This window comes from Lipotes vexillifer, unplaced genomic scaffold, assembly GCF_000442215.2.
Source record: "Lipotes vexillifer unplaced genomic scaffold, Lipotes_vexillifer_v1.1 scaffold577, whole genome shotgun sequence".
Lineage (NCBI taxonomy): Eukaryota > Metazoa > Chordata > Mammalia > Artiodactyla > Lipotidae > Lipotes > Lipotes vexillifer.
In genome coordinates this window covers 292,763-307,555 of record NW_006781888.1, presented here as the reverse complement: position 1 = coordinate 307,555, position 14,793 = coordinate 292,763, and the positions used below count along the sequence as shown (strand labels likewise).

Below are 14,793 nucleotides of genomic sequence, written 5' to 3'. Positions count from 1 at the left end.
GAGGCTATGCTGGTCTTGGTGTGGTCCATGCCTTTTTGACTGCAGAGCAGAGTTGTGGAAGTTATGAACCAGAAAAAAAAAATATGTGGAACTTTTCAACATTATTTAATCCAGTCCCCTTCCTTTAGGTAGATGAACTCCCAAGGCAATAAGAAAGAACTATGTAGTCATTGATTCTCTTTTAAAGTACTCTAGAGGGGGAAATTCCAGGATATTCCCTCACACACCTTTTCCAGCTTTTATTAGACTCATAGGATGCTTGCATACAAATGAATCTAGAAACTACCGACCAGTTCAAAATGGTCTGCTAAATCTGGCACTAATATTTCTTTCAGTATATTGATGATAGAAAATGTTTTCTCTTCTACTTCCCTCAATACATATACCACTGAATATCTTCCCATTTTAATCTCATTTTTTAGTTCTTATACATGTTGATGTTACCATTTCCCTTTTTCCTCTGACCTTATAATCATAGACTAAAACTAAATACATAATGCTGGTCTGTAATATGTAAAATTAAACCTACTTCATATTTTTTATATTTTACAGTGAAAAAGATATGCCCCACGTCTAACTGGATAAGAACAGAATCACAGTCTTAGCGTCAGATTAAAAGTAAGAGATTCCACATTCCTACAAAATTTCTGTTTAGACAACTTCAATGACAAGGAACTGAATAGGACATGATGCAGCCCATACAATTTTCTGGCAGATTTACTCTATCTTTATATAATATTTATCCTTATATAATGCTGGCATTATACACTATTTTGTTTGAAAGTAATTTGGGGGCTTTTCATTATTCCCTGTTAAATTTCATCTTGCTAGATTTTGTCTGTCACTCCAATTTGCTAAGTATAACTGGGTATTAACATTATCATCTGGTGTAATTACCGTCACTGCCAGCTTTGTGTCATGCTATCTATATTGTTATTCATCCACTCATTAACATACTGAAAACCAAAAAGTAAAAGGACAAAATTCTATGGATCATTTACAAATCAGAGGAGAAAATCACCACGCAGGAGAGGTGTTATAATATAGGATGTCTACAGTATTTCCATGATGTGAAAGTATAGATCATTATTGAAAAATTGAAATAAAGTTAGATTGGCCTTAAATCTTTAGAGTTTACGCTAACACTATGATCACTTATCCTACTTATAAGCCCTCACAGACATCAATTTTCCTAGGTAGAAGAAGTGGTCAGTCATCTTTCTCTACGATTTCATGGATGTTGAATGCTTTTTACTAAAATCATATTTCCCCAAGGAACTTTGATACCTAAATTAATACAATCATAGACCTCTCATTCGGGAATAGGCTCTGTTAGAATAGAAATATTCTTTAGAGTTAGCATATTAATTAATTAATGTTGAAAACATACCTTCACATCAATTAATTTATAGATTTTTTTTCTTCAGCATGGTTTTGGTGAAAGAATAAGGAGATACTCTTTATTCTGACAAAGAATTAAGTGATGACTAGAGAAAAAGAATAGACCAGAGGAGAAGGCTGGGTATCAGTATTATTTTTTGTTTTCTTCTTTCCTCATTCTCTTCCTGAAGACTCCATCTTTGCCAGCCTTGCTGGAACCATATAACTAAAAATAATAATTAATCAAGCAGCCTCAATACTTCTTTTAAGTGACTATTGATCATAGCCCATCATCTGTGATGCCTCTCTATTCACAATAGGACACACGTACAAAAAATTCCAAGCTTACATTATCTTTACTTCATTCATCACTTCTTCCCCTCTTTCTGTGTTCCCCTTTTCATTTCACTTACTTCCAGTCTGCTCCCATCTTAAGTTCCTCATTAGGAATGATAGTTAATTTTATGTCTCAACTCAACTGGACCACAGGTTACTCAGATATTTGCTGAAACATTATTCTGGGTGTGTCTGTGAGGATGCTTTTGGATGAGATTAACAACAGAATTGATCAACTGAGTAAAGCAGATTGCCCTCCCTAATGTAGATGGGCCTCATCCAGTCAGTTGAGGCCAAATAGAACAAAAAGTCTCACTCTCTTGTGAGTCAGAAGGAACTCCTCCTGCCTGATTGCCTTTGAACAAGATGGTTGCTTTTGGGTTTTTTTTTTTGTTTTTTGTTTTTTGTTTTTTTTCCTGCCTTCGAACTTGAACTGAAACACTGGCTCTTCCTGGGTCTCAATCCTGCCAGCTTTTGGACAGGAACTATACCGTTAGGTCTCCTGGTTCTCAAGCCATAGAACTTCTACTAGAACTACACTATCAGCTCTCTTGGGACTCTAGCTTGTTGACTATAGATTTTGAGATTTTGAGACTTGTCAACCTCCATAAACACATAAGCAAATTCCTTGTAATAAATCTCTTCTCCCACTCATCCTCTTGGTTCTGTTTCTCTGGAGAACCCTGACTACTACATCTGGTAACTTCTGCGTATGCAGCTCTAGAACTAAGCCCTGTTTTGATCTGGGTTCTGTCAGATGCTGCTTGCAGCCTGTCTCCATAGAGAGCTGAGTAGCATCTACCTGGATTGCCTATGGCTATGCTGTTCATGTTTTGAGCAACATTATTCCTTACTCCCATATCTTTGTGGACCATTATTTGTCTGATCCAGGCTCATATCGCCATACATAGAATGTCCTATATGAACCACACTATTGACTATCTCTAGCATTGCTCTTTCTTCTGTGTCTATCTGGGTCTCTCTCATTTACTCACGGATCCTACTTTAAGATCACCATCAATTCACAGTGATAAAGTAACTGCAGTTTGTGATTGGACTCTAGAAGTCTCCTGAAAACTCCCCTCTTCCACTGTTCTATTCCTCTGCAATTAAAATAAATCTGTGGAGGGCTTCCCTGGTGGCGCAGTGGTCGAGAGTCCGCTTGCCGATGCAGGGGACACGGGTTCGTGCCCCGGTCCGGGAAGATCCCACATGCCGCGGAGCGGCTGGGCCCGAGAGCCATGGCCACTGAGCCTGCGCGTCCGGAGCCTGTGCTCCGCAACGGGAGAGGCCACAACAGTGAGAGGCCCGCGTACCGCAAAATAAATAAATAAATAAACAAATCTGTGGGGCAATGGTAAGCTTTTTACGTGAGGTTAGTCTTATTTTGCTAGTTCACAAAAAGTGCTAAAGATAGAAATGCCAAATAATCTTTCATCATATTTAAGGGACCAACTATTATTCTCTGAATGATGTTTTATAAAGAGCACTGTATTCAAAAATTTTAAAAACAGTTATAGGGCTTCCCTGGTGGCACAGTGGTTGAGAGTCCGCCTGCCGATGCAGGGGACGCGGGTTCGTGCCCCGGTCCTTGAAGATCCCACATGCCGCGGAGCGGCTGGGCCCGTGAGCCACGGCCGGGGAGCCTGCGCGTCCGGAGCCTGTGCTCCGCGACGGGAGAGGCCGCAGTGGTGAGAGGCCCGCGTACCGCAAAAAAAACAAAAAACAAAAAACAAAAAACCAGTTATAAATCCATCTCTTTAATGACAAGTAGTCAGATGGGCACCCAGGTAGTAAATATCAGTAACAATCAGACCTGGGGAGCAAGAGGTTTAGGGGGGGCAATCATCAGTGTTCTGATGCTTATATCTTCCCCTGAGTAGGTGACCAGAGCAGATTTGGGGTTGGGAGTGTAGCTCCAGAGTGAAAACGGTATGAAGATGTGACCCTTGCCTCTATGGAGATCAAATTCTCAATTAGTGAGGGAACGGTTAAAGAGAAAGATTTCCCACATTTGCTTGCATTAACATTCACATGCATACCTAAATTTCCAAAAAAATATTTTTGTAACGTTTTTGATTCTTTTAAGTCTCAATGAATTTGAATTATACACAAAAAAAGGAATATCCAAAAGGAATACTTTTGAGGAACACTGAAGACTGTCCAGTTCAACAAGCTTGTTTTACAGGAGAGCAAGCAAGCTCTGAGAAATAGAGTTTCTTGCTAAGATCATAGAGCATCCAATCGGTTCTCCAGTTTAGTGGTACCCCAACACAACAGACCGTTTTGTTTTGTTTTGTTTTTAATAGTTCTGCAGTTTGAGGAGGTTTGTTGATTACTCACACTCATGTGAAGCATTTTTGCCCCCCACTTCCCTATCCCTCCAATCCAATTTAAAAGTTTTCATCTTTACACAAGGTAGGTTTTTATTTAATTTCTTTAGGAATTAAAAACACCATATATAAATTATCTAAATAAGCTGTTTAAAACATACCTGGATCTTTGCCACAGACAACTGAGCTATAGTTTTGTTTAAAGCATGAGTCATTTTCCCTGAGTATGAAAATTTCTTATACTAAACAAGGTGGACATAACATGCAACTCACTATTTCATATTTTTTATTGGTGCAGTGGGATATAAAAAAGGACATGCCTCTTTAAGGCCTCAGAAATGGAATCTTTATGGGAAAAAATTGAGAAAGCTGAAATAATCTCAACATTATCTAATGATGATATATTCCCACACTGCTATACTTTTCCACATATAACTGGAAATAAAATTGCAAAACTTTGAAAGATGAAAGGGCACAATTGAAAGGGACAAATTCTCTAGTTTTGATTCCAAATAAAATTAATGGAGATTTTAAAAACAGGCCTCAGATGACCCTAGTATGCAAAGATAGTGCATAGCTATGTATTTTCAATGCAGTTTTGCATTGTGATCATTTTTGGAGACTGAAATGTATGTCTACTAATACCTTGAGCTAGAAGCAAATTCAACTTATAGACAAAATATGCACCACATTATTGTGAATGTTAATTTGTGGTTATAGAACTGTATATATGTCTTTACTACAATTCAAGTATAGGAGACAACATTGAGATATCTTACATTTAACTGTTATATTCAACATGTGAATCTTAACAAATCTGTGTTTTTCTTTTTCTTTTTTTTTTGCGGTACGCGGGCCTCTCACCGTTGTGGCCTCTCCCATTGCGGAGCACAGGCTCCGGATGAGCAGGCTCAGCGGTCATGGCTCACGGGCCCAGCCGCTCGGTGGCATGTGGGATCTTCCCGGACTGGGGCACGAACCCGTGTACCCTACGTCGGCAGACGGACTCTCAACCACTGCGCCACCAGGGAAGCCCAATCTGTGTTTTTCTTGATTGACGATTATAAAGGGAATTGAATATTTGGAGATTTAGTCTAATTTCTCTCTAGTATTTAGCAACTATTCTTGTGAGAGGGTTGACAATAGAAATAAAACGAAACATATATTTGAAAGTTCTGATGTTACGGTAAAAAGCATAAATAGAATACGTACTGGGTTTAGAAGGATTGTGAGGAAAAGTTCACCTCCTCTGATACTTTTATCCAATTCTTGGGGGCCTCCTGGATACTCTTTGTAGAAAATAGTGTGTGTGAACAACCCACAGGTCTGTCGAGGGAGGACCTGAGGAAAAAGAAAAAGCAGCACGTCGACACGACTTAATTAAAAGCTCCATCACTGTGTCGTGACTTCAGAGTCTGCGAATTTCATTCCTATTGGAGTTCCTTAACTGATAAAGCCAAAATCTTAATGTGATCAAGAGTTGATGTTGGTGTAATTATGCACATATTAAGAGACTTGCTAAATAAAAGCTATAGGACAGCAGTCCCCAACCTTTCTGGCACTAGGGATGGGTTTCATGGAAGACAATTTTTCCACAGATTGGGGTGTGGGGTGTTCAGGCAGTAACACGAGCTATGGGGGGATGGTTCAGGCGGTAATGCGAGCGATGTGGAGCCATGCGGAGCCATGGGGAGTGACAGATGAAGCTTCACTTGCTCACCCACCGCTCACCTCCTGCTGCGCAGCCCGACTCCTAACAGGCCGTGGACCAGTACCGGTTTGCAGCCGCGGGGTTGGGGACCCCTGCTATAGGACATATAGGTTAAAGCATTTTCATTCATGCCTATAAATCTCACTCACCATCTGAGTTATGTTAAAGAAATGGTAAAAAATAAAAGTCTTCTTAGGGTTGGTTTAATTCAAATATAGAGATTCTCCAGGGTTGCATTTCTCATGGTATTAGACCATTACTCTCCTTGTTTCTGAAATACAGTTTTACATGGTCCTCAGGTTCTGGGATTCAAAACAATGAGTTTTCATCACCCTCGCCACCTTTACTTTGTTTTGTTTTTACTACTCTGAATTAAAATTTTAATCACAGTAGTAGTCAGATCATCTAATGATTGTTTCCTGCATATTCTGTGGTTAATTCTGTTGTACATCTGAATGTTCAGCAGAGAAAGCAAATAAGTAATTTTATTTCAAAACTTATTTTGAATAATAAACTATTTATAATCTAGTGGAAAAATGCATCCAATTGCACAGAATAGCTATAATTTTATTTATTCTTTGCTTAATTTTCATAACAGTTTGTATTAAATTCAAGGTAAATGAATGTGTGTAGTATTGGCTTAAAGGAATGTTTATATTTAATAATATACCAAATGATCATGCTACTCAGTTAAGAAAACTGCTTTCACTTTGCTTTGCAATTATATCAGAGTAATACTTTTTATATCACCTGGATTTCTATGGACACCATATACTATTATTTGTATTATCAATAGCTCCATTTAAATCCAAGGCTTCTTTAGGCCTTCTAGTACCAATTTACAATAAAATATTAAAGTTTTATGATTAAAGAATATTGAGTATTAGCTCTGGTTAACATATGTGCTATTATTTTTTCTTTGGTTTTAGATAATTATTAGATAGACAGACAGACAGGTAGATAATTCGAATAGCAATCTGAACAATGGACTGAAAAGATGTAAATATTTAAAGGAGGGAGAACAGTTTGTAAACCTTTCCTATGATCTTGGCAATTGATGATGAGAACAGGACCTAAGGCACTGGACGTGGGGATGGAAGTTTTAAAATGAACTATTTTATCTCAAAGTAAAAAATAGGATTTTTTTCATTCCAATGAATAATTATAAATTCCCATCTAATATTCACTTGGTTTTATTCTCATTTATAGGAGCATATCATTCTTACATCAGATTATTATTTTTTCTGTTAATTTATCTGAAAAGAAAATATATACCTTTGTTTTCATAGTATGCAAGAAAAAGAACAATGAAAAATGCTATCCTAAGATTCTTGAGTGTCTGAAAGCCAAAATAAACTGAATAGGTAAATTTAGCTTTCAGATGCTATTTGTTAGATTCTGTCTGTTGATAGTGTAGTGACTTAAGAGGTGTTTAATAGACATGGAGAAACTCCCCAGAAGTATAAGATCCCTAGACAAAACTTTAATCCAGAAACTGCAATGGATGACCTATATGAAACCCGTTTCCAATATTTTGAGCTTGCATTGAATTTGCCAAAACTACCCCACAGCTTAAGAAGCAAGTCTATGGGTAAGCAATGTATTAATGTGTGACCACCATGGTAGGCAAGGGATTTATGATACTCATGTAAAAGAGTTTTGAAGTTAGATTTTGTCTTCATTCCACATGTAGATACTAAGAACCTTCAATACACACAGCAGTATGTGCTCACCATGATGCTATCGTGAATGAAGCCCTTTCGGTACCGTGCAGGTTTCAAATGTGGATACTCTTCAGTGCTGGTGACCTGAATACCCCAGACCTTCTTCCAAGCTGCATACAGCTGAATATGAACTGGGTAGACCCCTGAGTGATGTGGTGCCACAGCATAGCCCATGTTGATAGGTATTCCATGTTCCTAAAAGAAAGCCAGAACAACATCATATGGAGTGTGGCCAACTGAATTCAACTAACAAACATCTATGCTAAGGATGAGAAATATAAAAACTAATAGGGTAGAGTTTTATAATTCTATGATAGACATAGTAAATACTTTGGGCATGTGGTGTGTAGCTAAGATTAACTCTGAATTTTGAATATAGAAGGTTTGGGGGGAAGATAGGAAGAAGATATGGCCCTTTCTCAGACAGATATGAAAAAACAAAAGGTGCCACTTGAGTAAGTACCCAAATATGGAAGACAGAATAGCCCAATGTGGAGTGTGTTTGTGTGTGTGTGTGTGTGTGTGTCTATGATGTTGAAGACAACCAGAAAGGTAGGTATGAACCATAAGGTGATAAGCTTTCACTGTTGACCTGAGGGATTGGGATTTATTCTATTTGAACAGTATAGACAGGCAGCTCTGTGAGCATATGGAGGGCCATGATCTGCTCTATGTCTTGGGAAGAAGGATATAGTCACAACATGTTAAGATGAACTAGAAGTGGGGAAGAAATGAATCAAGGCTGTGCATTAGGAAGCTATTACAATGGCGCAGATTAGAGGGCACATGAGTACCTAAACTTGATTGTTGGTGGTTGGATTAAAAGCCTGGGGATAAATGCCACACAAGATTCAGTGATGTTTTGGATACTGACGGTAAAGGAAAAGTGAAGATTGGTTTTGGGTCTTAGCAGCTCAATTTATTTTTATAAAGCCTACTGTTTACTATGAGATACTTGCCTTGGGTAGACAGTCAACTCTAAAGGAAAAGAGGTATAAATTTAAAACAAGAATATGAAAAAAATTGTCGAAGAATGGTATTATATTGTGAAGTACATGATACAGATCTGCAGTCTTCTAATTTCTGCTTCTTTATATTTCTCCCTTTAAATGCTTATCTGCTTTATAAAGATGCCTTATAGGATTGAATCTCATCAATTGAGGTTATAAATGACAATATACAGTAATACGTGAAGGCTGATTGAATCAATAAACAGAACACAAAAGTGTTGACAATTGCCATTTATATTTTCTATTACATGACACACAGCATAGGAAAAGAATTCAGTTTGGCATAATAAGCAAGTAGTGAATGGGTCACATATCTACAATACCTAAGTCATACGCCACATTCAGTTCAGAAGATGGGCTCTAAATATTTTGCAAGTTTCCTTCATTCTTCCTTTTATGGAATGACCCTCATTGCATAGCCAAATTCACCTCTCTTTCACTAGGAGTATGTGTTTTCTAACATCTATTACAATAAATGACTGTAGAAAGACTGAATTATGAAATCAATGCTATAAAATGATCTGGAGTCTTTGGCTAGGTATTGAGGAAAATTCATTTCTTTGTGTGTGCAGAGGAAAAATATTTCTTCCAGGAGACTGTATTTTCAATATAAAGTAAAGTTGGAAAAGTCCAGTAACAAATCTAGTAGGAAACTACCAGAGGGAGCAGGCAACTACTGTTACCCTGACACTCACTGGGAAGCATGTACTGGAAAAAGCCTTAGATCTCTGGTTAGTTCCATGTTGCCCAGTGAATTGTCACAAAGTGTTCTGAGGATGAGTATCGCAGAGTAGCCAAGATGTGGATGCACTGGGTATGAGATACAGATGAACTTTCTCATGAGAGAAATCTAAGGTCAAGGGTGTTCAAACCTTTCTGTCCGATAAATAGAATTTGTGTGACTGTTGCTTAGAGAAGTAGTTCTGATTTACAAAAAGGGGGAAGACAATCTGTTATACTCTTATTACTCTTTCAAGCGATTCATACCGAGGTTTCATAACCGTCTTGTCCCATGACTAGGAGAATAACAAAATAATTGGTGTATGAATCCTAATAACCTTCACCAATCATTTTGTTAGTGTCCATTTTTTATCACTGTTTAATATTTTATTTCAAATTTTGGGCCCAGAATACTAGATAAGTGTGCGAATCTTCCAGAGGCAAAGAGGTAAAAAATAATGAGAGAATTGAAATGTTGAACAACTGTATCTCCTCAGAAAAAAAAGACATTTCACTTTTGACAGGTAGTAAAATGAACTGTAGAACTTTCATGAAAAAAACAGAAGGTAAAAAGCAATTGATTTGGTGAGTAGGAAGGAAGTAAAAGGATTTTATTATATTTATTGATTTCTGGGGGCTTAATGTTCTACTGCTTATAAGGTCATCTTATCACACTGACAACTGGAGCTCAATCAAAATAGTAAATCACACTAGATAATTATGAGTTTATATTTTTTCAATCTAAATGATAACACAAAATGAAAAGTAATTCCCTAGTCAAACTCTTTTTCTGTTATCAAGGGGCTTGCTATAGAAACCTTCATTCTTTACTGTCCAGAGCTTAAAACACCCTTCACAGTGACTTGGTAAACTAAAAAGTGAGCTAAACATATATTTACACAAGATCACAAAAATTACAAAATTTGAAAGACTTTCTAATGTGAATTTAGGAAGCATTTGAGACTACAAAATTAGACATGTAAATGACAGAGTAAACTAATTCAAACATGGCTTTTATTATTTATTAAAACAATGTCTTTGAAAAGATCTAGGAGTTCTATGATATCATAATATGAGATGGCACCACAAATATTTATGGGAAGCTTAACTTGATCATTCCTATTTACATGAAATTCCCAGTTGATTGGAAAATGAGATAATGTGGTAACTTACAGACTATATAAAAATAGGGTCATCAGTTTTCAAAAACTAGAATAAAATAAAATATATTTAGCACCAAACATCTAACAGTAATGGACATGATCTCATTTTTCTTTAATCATTCTTATTGATCCTATCTGCTTGCAATTGCTTAGTACCTGATAGTTATGAAGTGTTTTTACATTCATGTCTAACATTATCCTCTTAATTACCCTGTGAGGTGGCCTGGATTATCAAATGTGGAAACTAAGGCTCAGAGAAAGCAAATGACTTACTCATGTTCACAAATGTCAGAGCTAGAATTATACCCAAGTCCTCTAAATTCATTGCTTTTGCCTTTCTACTAGGTTGCTACTACTGTGACCCTCTCTCCCCACTCCAAGTTAATGACTAGTAGCACTTTACTGACAAAAGGGAATTGATTTTAATATATAGTTCTGAATTGGAACTCCTACCACTCTATTTTTACTTGGGGGGGTTATAAAGCAAAATTATACATTTCCCAAACTCTGCCGCTATCATTTTTGATGCAAACAAGTTTCAGCCAATTAGAAGTACTTAGGATAGATGTCAGAAGGAAGTAGGTGGGCAGATGCTAAAGTCTGGCAGCTCCTGGCTCCTGTTGCTGGTACATAAGATCTTTTCTGAAGCAGTATTTGGTGCCCATTTGCAGGGCAGTGGCGAAAACTTATTGCTTCTGTCAGAGCTCCAGTGGTAACTTTAAAAGCAGTGGCCCCACTAGGGAACCAGTTCTGTCTGGCTCTGCAAAGTCCCAGAAGAGTACAGCCTAGAATCTGCTCCCTCAGCCCTTCCAAAGTTTTTGGAAGCACTTAAATCGCTGAATAAAAACTCCCTTTCAAAAAGTTCTAAATGGCTTCTGCGTCTATCATGGAAATCTGACTGATACAAGTGGTCTTTTCCCTTTCTAATAAGTATATAAGGTATAAGAGGTTCAGGCGAGATGTCAGTGGTTTGAAACTAGGAAAACTAGAAGAAGAGTTTGCTAAAGCACTGCCCAGTATTTCTCCAAGAAAACTCATTGATACATGCGAAACACCTATTTGTCTAGCTAGATACTATCATGTTATATATATGACTGTTAAATCCTATGTTTATCAGTCAATGACTAGTGCATAGAGAAAATAACTAGGAGACTAGTCTGTTTAAATAATAAAAGTCACAGGTGAACCCCATGGTGAAATCATGTTATAACAAAAGAAGGGGAACGGATTGCATTGAAAGAACATTGCTCTGATGGATTAATTCTGATGACTTGCAAGCACCTCTGTGCCAGCACGTAAAACAACACCCCTTCATAGGATAACCACGTCCTACTATACAGGCAAAAAGAACTGCAGGCATCATATGCAGAGGTGGAAAGAACAATCTGTGGTCAGTCATTGGTAGATACTCTTTAGAAGACCTGGCATACCATAGAGAACCAGAGAAGAAAAGGAGAAAACTAGGAGTTGGGAGGATGGACTCATGGACATATAAGAGATATTTCCTACAGCTACCACAAATAGCTGGACAGTAACCTGAATAATGGTTGGAGGTCCTGATACAGAGAGGAGAAAGAGCCAGACAAATGGCACTTTTCCCTATTATTATGACCTTCTGTTTACACTCCAGGAGATATGGCTTGTGAAACCAGACCTAATACATTTAGGATGGTTTAATATTCCCAGTGTTAGCACCATGACTGGCACATTGTTGGTGTTGAATAAATATTTTTTAAAGGAAATAGCAAATAAAATTTTTTATTAAATTCATCATAGAAATTTAATAAATGAATGGAAAAGAAAAATAAATTAAATGATTGCATAAATGAATGTACTTGTAGTAAAGAGATAGTTCATTGAACTTTTTTTTTTTTTTTTTTTTTTTTTGCGGTACGCGGGCCTCTCACTGCTGTGGCCTCTCCCGTTGCGGAGCACAGGCTCCAGATGCGCAGGCCCAGAGGCCATGGCTCACGGGCCCAGCCGCTCCGCGGCATGTGGGATCTTCTCAGACTGGGGCACGAACCCGTGTCCCCTGCATCGGCAGGCAGACTCTCAACCACTGCGCCACCAGGGAAGCCTGAACAGTAACTTTTTGAACTTAAAGTATTGATTTGTCTTCCTAAATATACAACTTCTAGGGAGTGACACTGGTGCTAAAGAAAACAGATCTCATTATCTAATTTTCCTTTTAATAAGGACAATGTGGAATCACTTGTCAACTTTGAGAATGATCCTAGGATCATTGATTTTGCACAGTGTTTTGGGAACTGAAATTGTCTTCTGTTTTCATAAGTGATAAAAGCAATGACTGTGTGACCCTGGAAATTGGCTGGGTCAGTCCTTACACTTTTTGGACTGAAGCCTAGTAAATGGTGACAAATCTCTGGAGAGCTCTGTGTTACAAATGGATTTTTCTTTTGAAAATAGGAATAGCACAGCAATAGTATTGCTTCTATAGTGTGAACTTTCCAATTCTAAGTAGAGCTATTTTGGGCAACTGAGACACATCCCTTTAATATTCTTGACCCTGCTGAAGGTCTACTTAGCTGCTTGAAAAGAACTAACACAAAGACTAAGCAAGTCTTCATTCACACTGTATAAAATGTGGTTGATTAAGCATTTTCATTGCTAACTTTTGGTACCCAGAAGTCCCACTTCATTGACAATCATGCAATATATATTTATTATGTATAATAATGTACTAGGAGCCATTTGTTGCAGAGGATACAGCAGTGAACAAACAGACAGAAATTCCTGCCATAGGGAAGCTTATATTTTAGTGGGGTGAGACCAAGATTACACAGAACAAGTAGGTAAATTGTATATTATATTAGAAGGGCTAAGAGCTATTGGGAAAAATAAAGCAGAGAAAAGGAGAGGAATGAAGGGGTATGGGTTGCAATATTAAATAGATTATTCATGGAGAAGGTAATATTTTGAAACAAGGTCTAAAGTTGTAAGAGATTAAGCCATACAGATAACTTGGAGAAGATCATTCCAGGCAGAAGGACAGTATATACATTGTTGTGAGTTGAAAGAACCTCAGGTATTTTTGAGGAAGAATAAGAATTCAGTTGCTTTTGGAGCAGCGTTAGCAAAGGGGGAGAGTAGCAAGAGATAATGTCAAGAGGTGGCACTGCTGCAAGTAGCCTTGTCAGTTATTTACTGAACAACTCCAGGGGGCACCATTCACATCGACTATGCTTTTACAGAGGTTGTATGATGCAGTATCACTGACAAGAAGGAATGGGTGCAGAGCATTTAAGTCCTTAATGTGCCACAATAAGGATGTTGGTATTTACCTTGAATGAGATGAGAAGCTACTGGAAAGTTTTGAGCAGATAGATGATCTAGACTATCATTAAAAAAAAAAAATTCTTCTGACTTCTATGTTGACAGCTGACTGAAAGGAAGTAAGGAGGAAAGTAGGAGCCAGTTACTAGGTTTTGGTAACAATTTAAGTGAGAGATAATGATAGCTTGGACCAGGGTGGGGACAATGTAACTGGTGAAAAGTGATTTTATTCTGGATATATTGTGAAGGGGGAGCCACAGAATTTGATGATAGATTGAATATGCAACATGAGACAAGGTGCTCAACTAGAAGGATAGAATTTCCATCAAATGAGTCTGGAAAGTTTAAAAATTAAACAGGTTGGGCTTCCCTGGTGGTGCAGTGGTTGAGAGTCCGCCTGCCGATGCAGGGGACAGGGGTTCGTGCCCCGGTCTGGGAGGATCCCGCATGCTGCGGAGCAGCTAGGTCCATGAGCCATGGCCCCTGAGCCTGCGCGTCCGGAGCCTGTGCTCCGCAACGGGAGAGGCCACAGCAGTGAGAGGCCCACATACCGCAAAAAAAAAAAAAAAATTAAACAGGTTTGGGGGAGAAAGGACATATGTTTGAGATTAGACATTCAATTGGATATCTAATGTCTTCCCACTCAATTGGGAAGTCAAATAAATAAGTTTAGCATTTAGAGGAGCAAGTTCAGCTGGAGAGCTCAAGATATCAATTTTATTTAAAGTCATAAAACTCATTAAGATCACCAACAGAATTAATGTGTAAACAGAGAGAAGAGGAAGGCTGTCTTTGGGACAGATTAACATCAAGAAGGCAGAGAGGAGAGAAGAAATCCAGAAAGTACTCTCAGAAAGAGTATTCCAAGTGAGATGGGAGGAATACCAGGAATTTCCAAGGAGAACTAAGAATTGCCGATTGGGTTTAACACTGGATGTCCTTTAATGAACTGGAAAAGAGAAGATCTGGTGGAGTGCTGAAGGGCAAGAAAATCAGAGTGGATTTAAGAGTCTAGAGGGAGCTGAAATGGTGAAAGTGAGTATAACAACGATTTTAAGAAGTTTTGCTAAAATGAAGAGTCAAGAAATGGTGCTGTAGTTGGAGAAACAACATAAGCACAGG

At 38.0% G+C, this 14,793-nt stretch overlaps 1 protein-coding gene across 1 annotated transcript in view; it reads right to left on the bottom strand.

Moving 5' to 3' along the window:
- The window catches only part of LOC103087464 (bifunctional heparan sulfate N-deacetylase/N-sulfotransferase 4), a 281,711-nt gene that overhangs the window by 101,283 nt on the left and 165,635 nt on the right, over positions 1–14,793 (bottom strand). Inside the window, exons 5-6 of the mRNA XM_007454855.1 lie at positions 7,494–7,679; positions 5,262–5,390 (exon numbers count right to left, since the gene is read on the bottom strand). Of these exons, the coding sequence (XP_007454917.1) occupies positions 5,262–5,390; positions 7,494–7,679 (315 nt within the window). The remainder of the gene's footprint in view (positions 1–5,261; positions 5,391–7,493; positions 7,680–14,793) is intronic.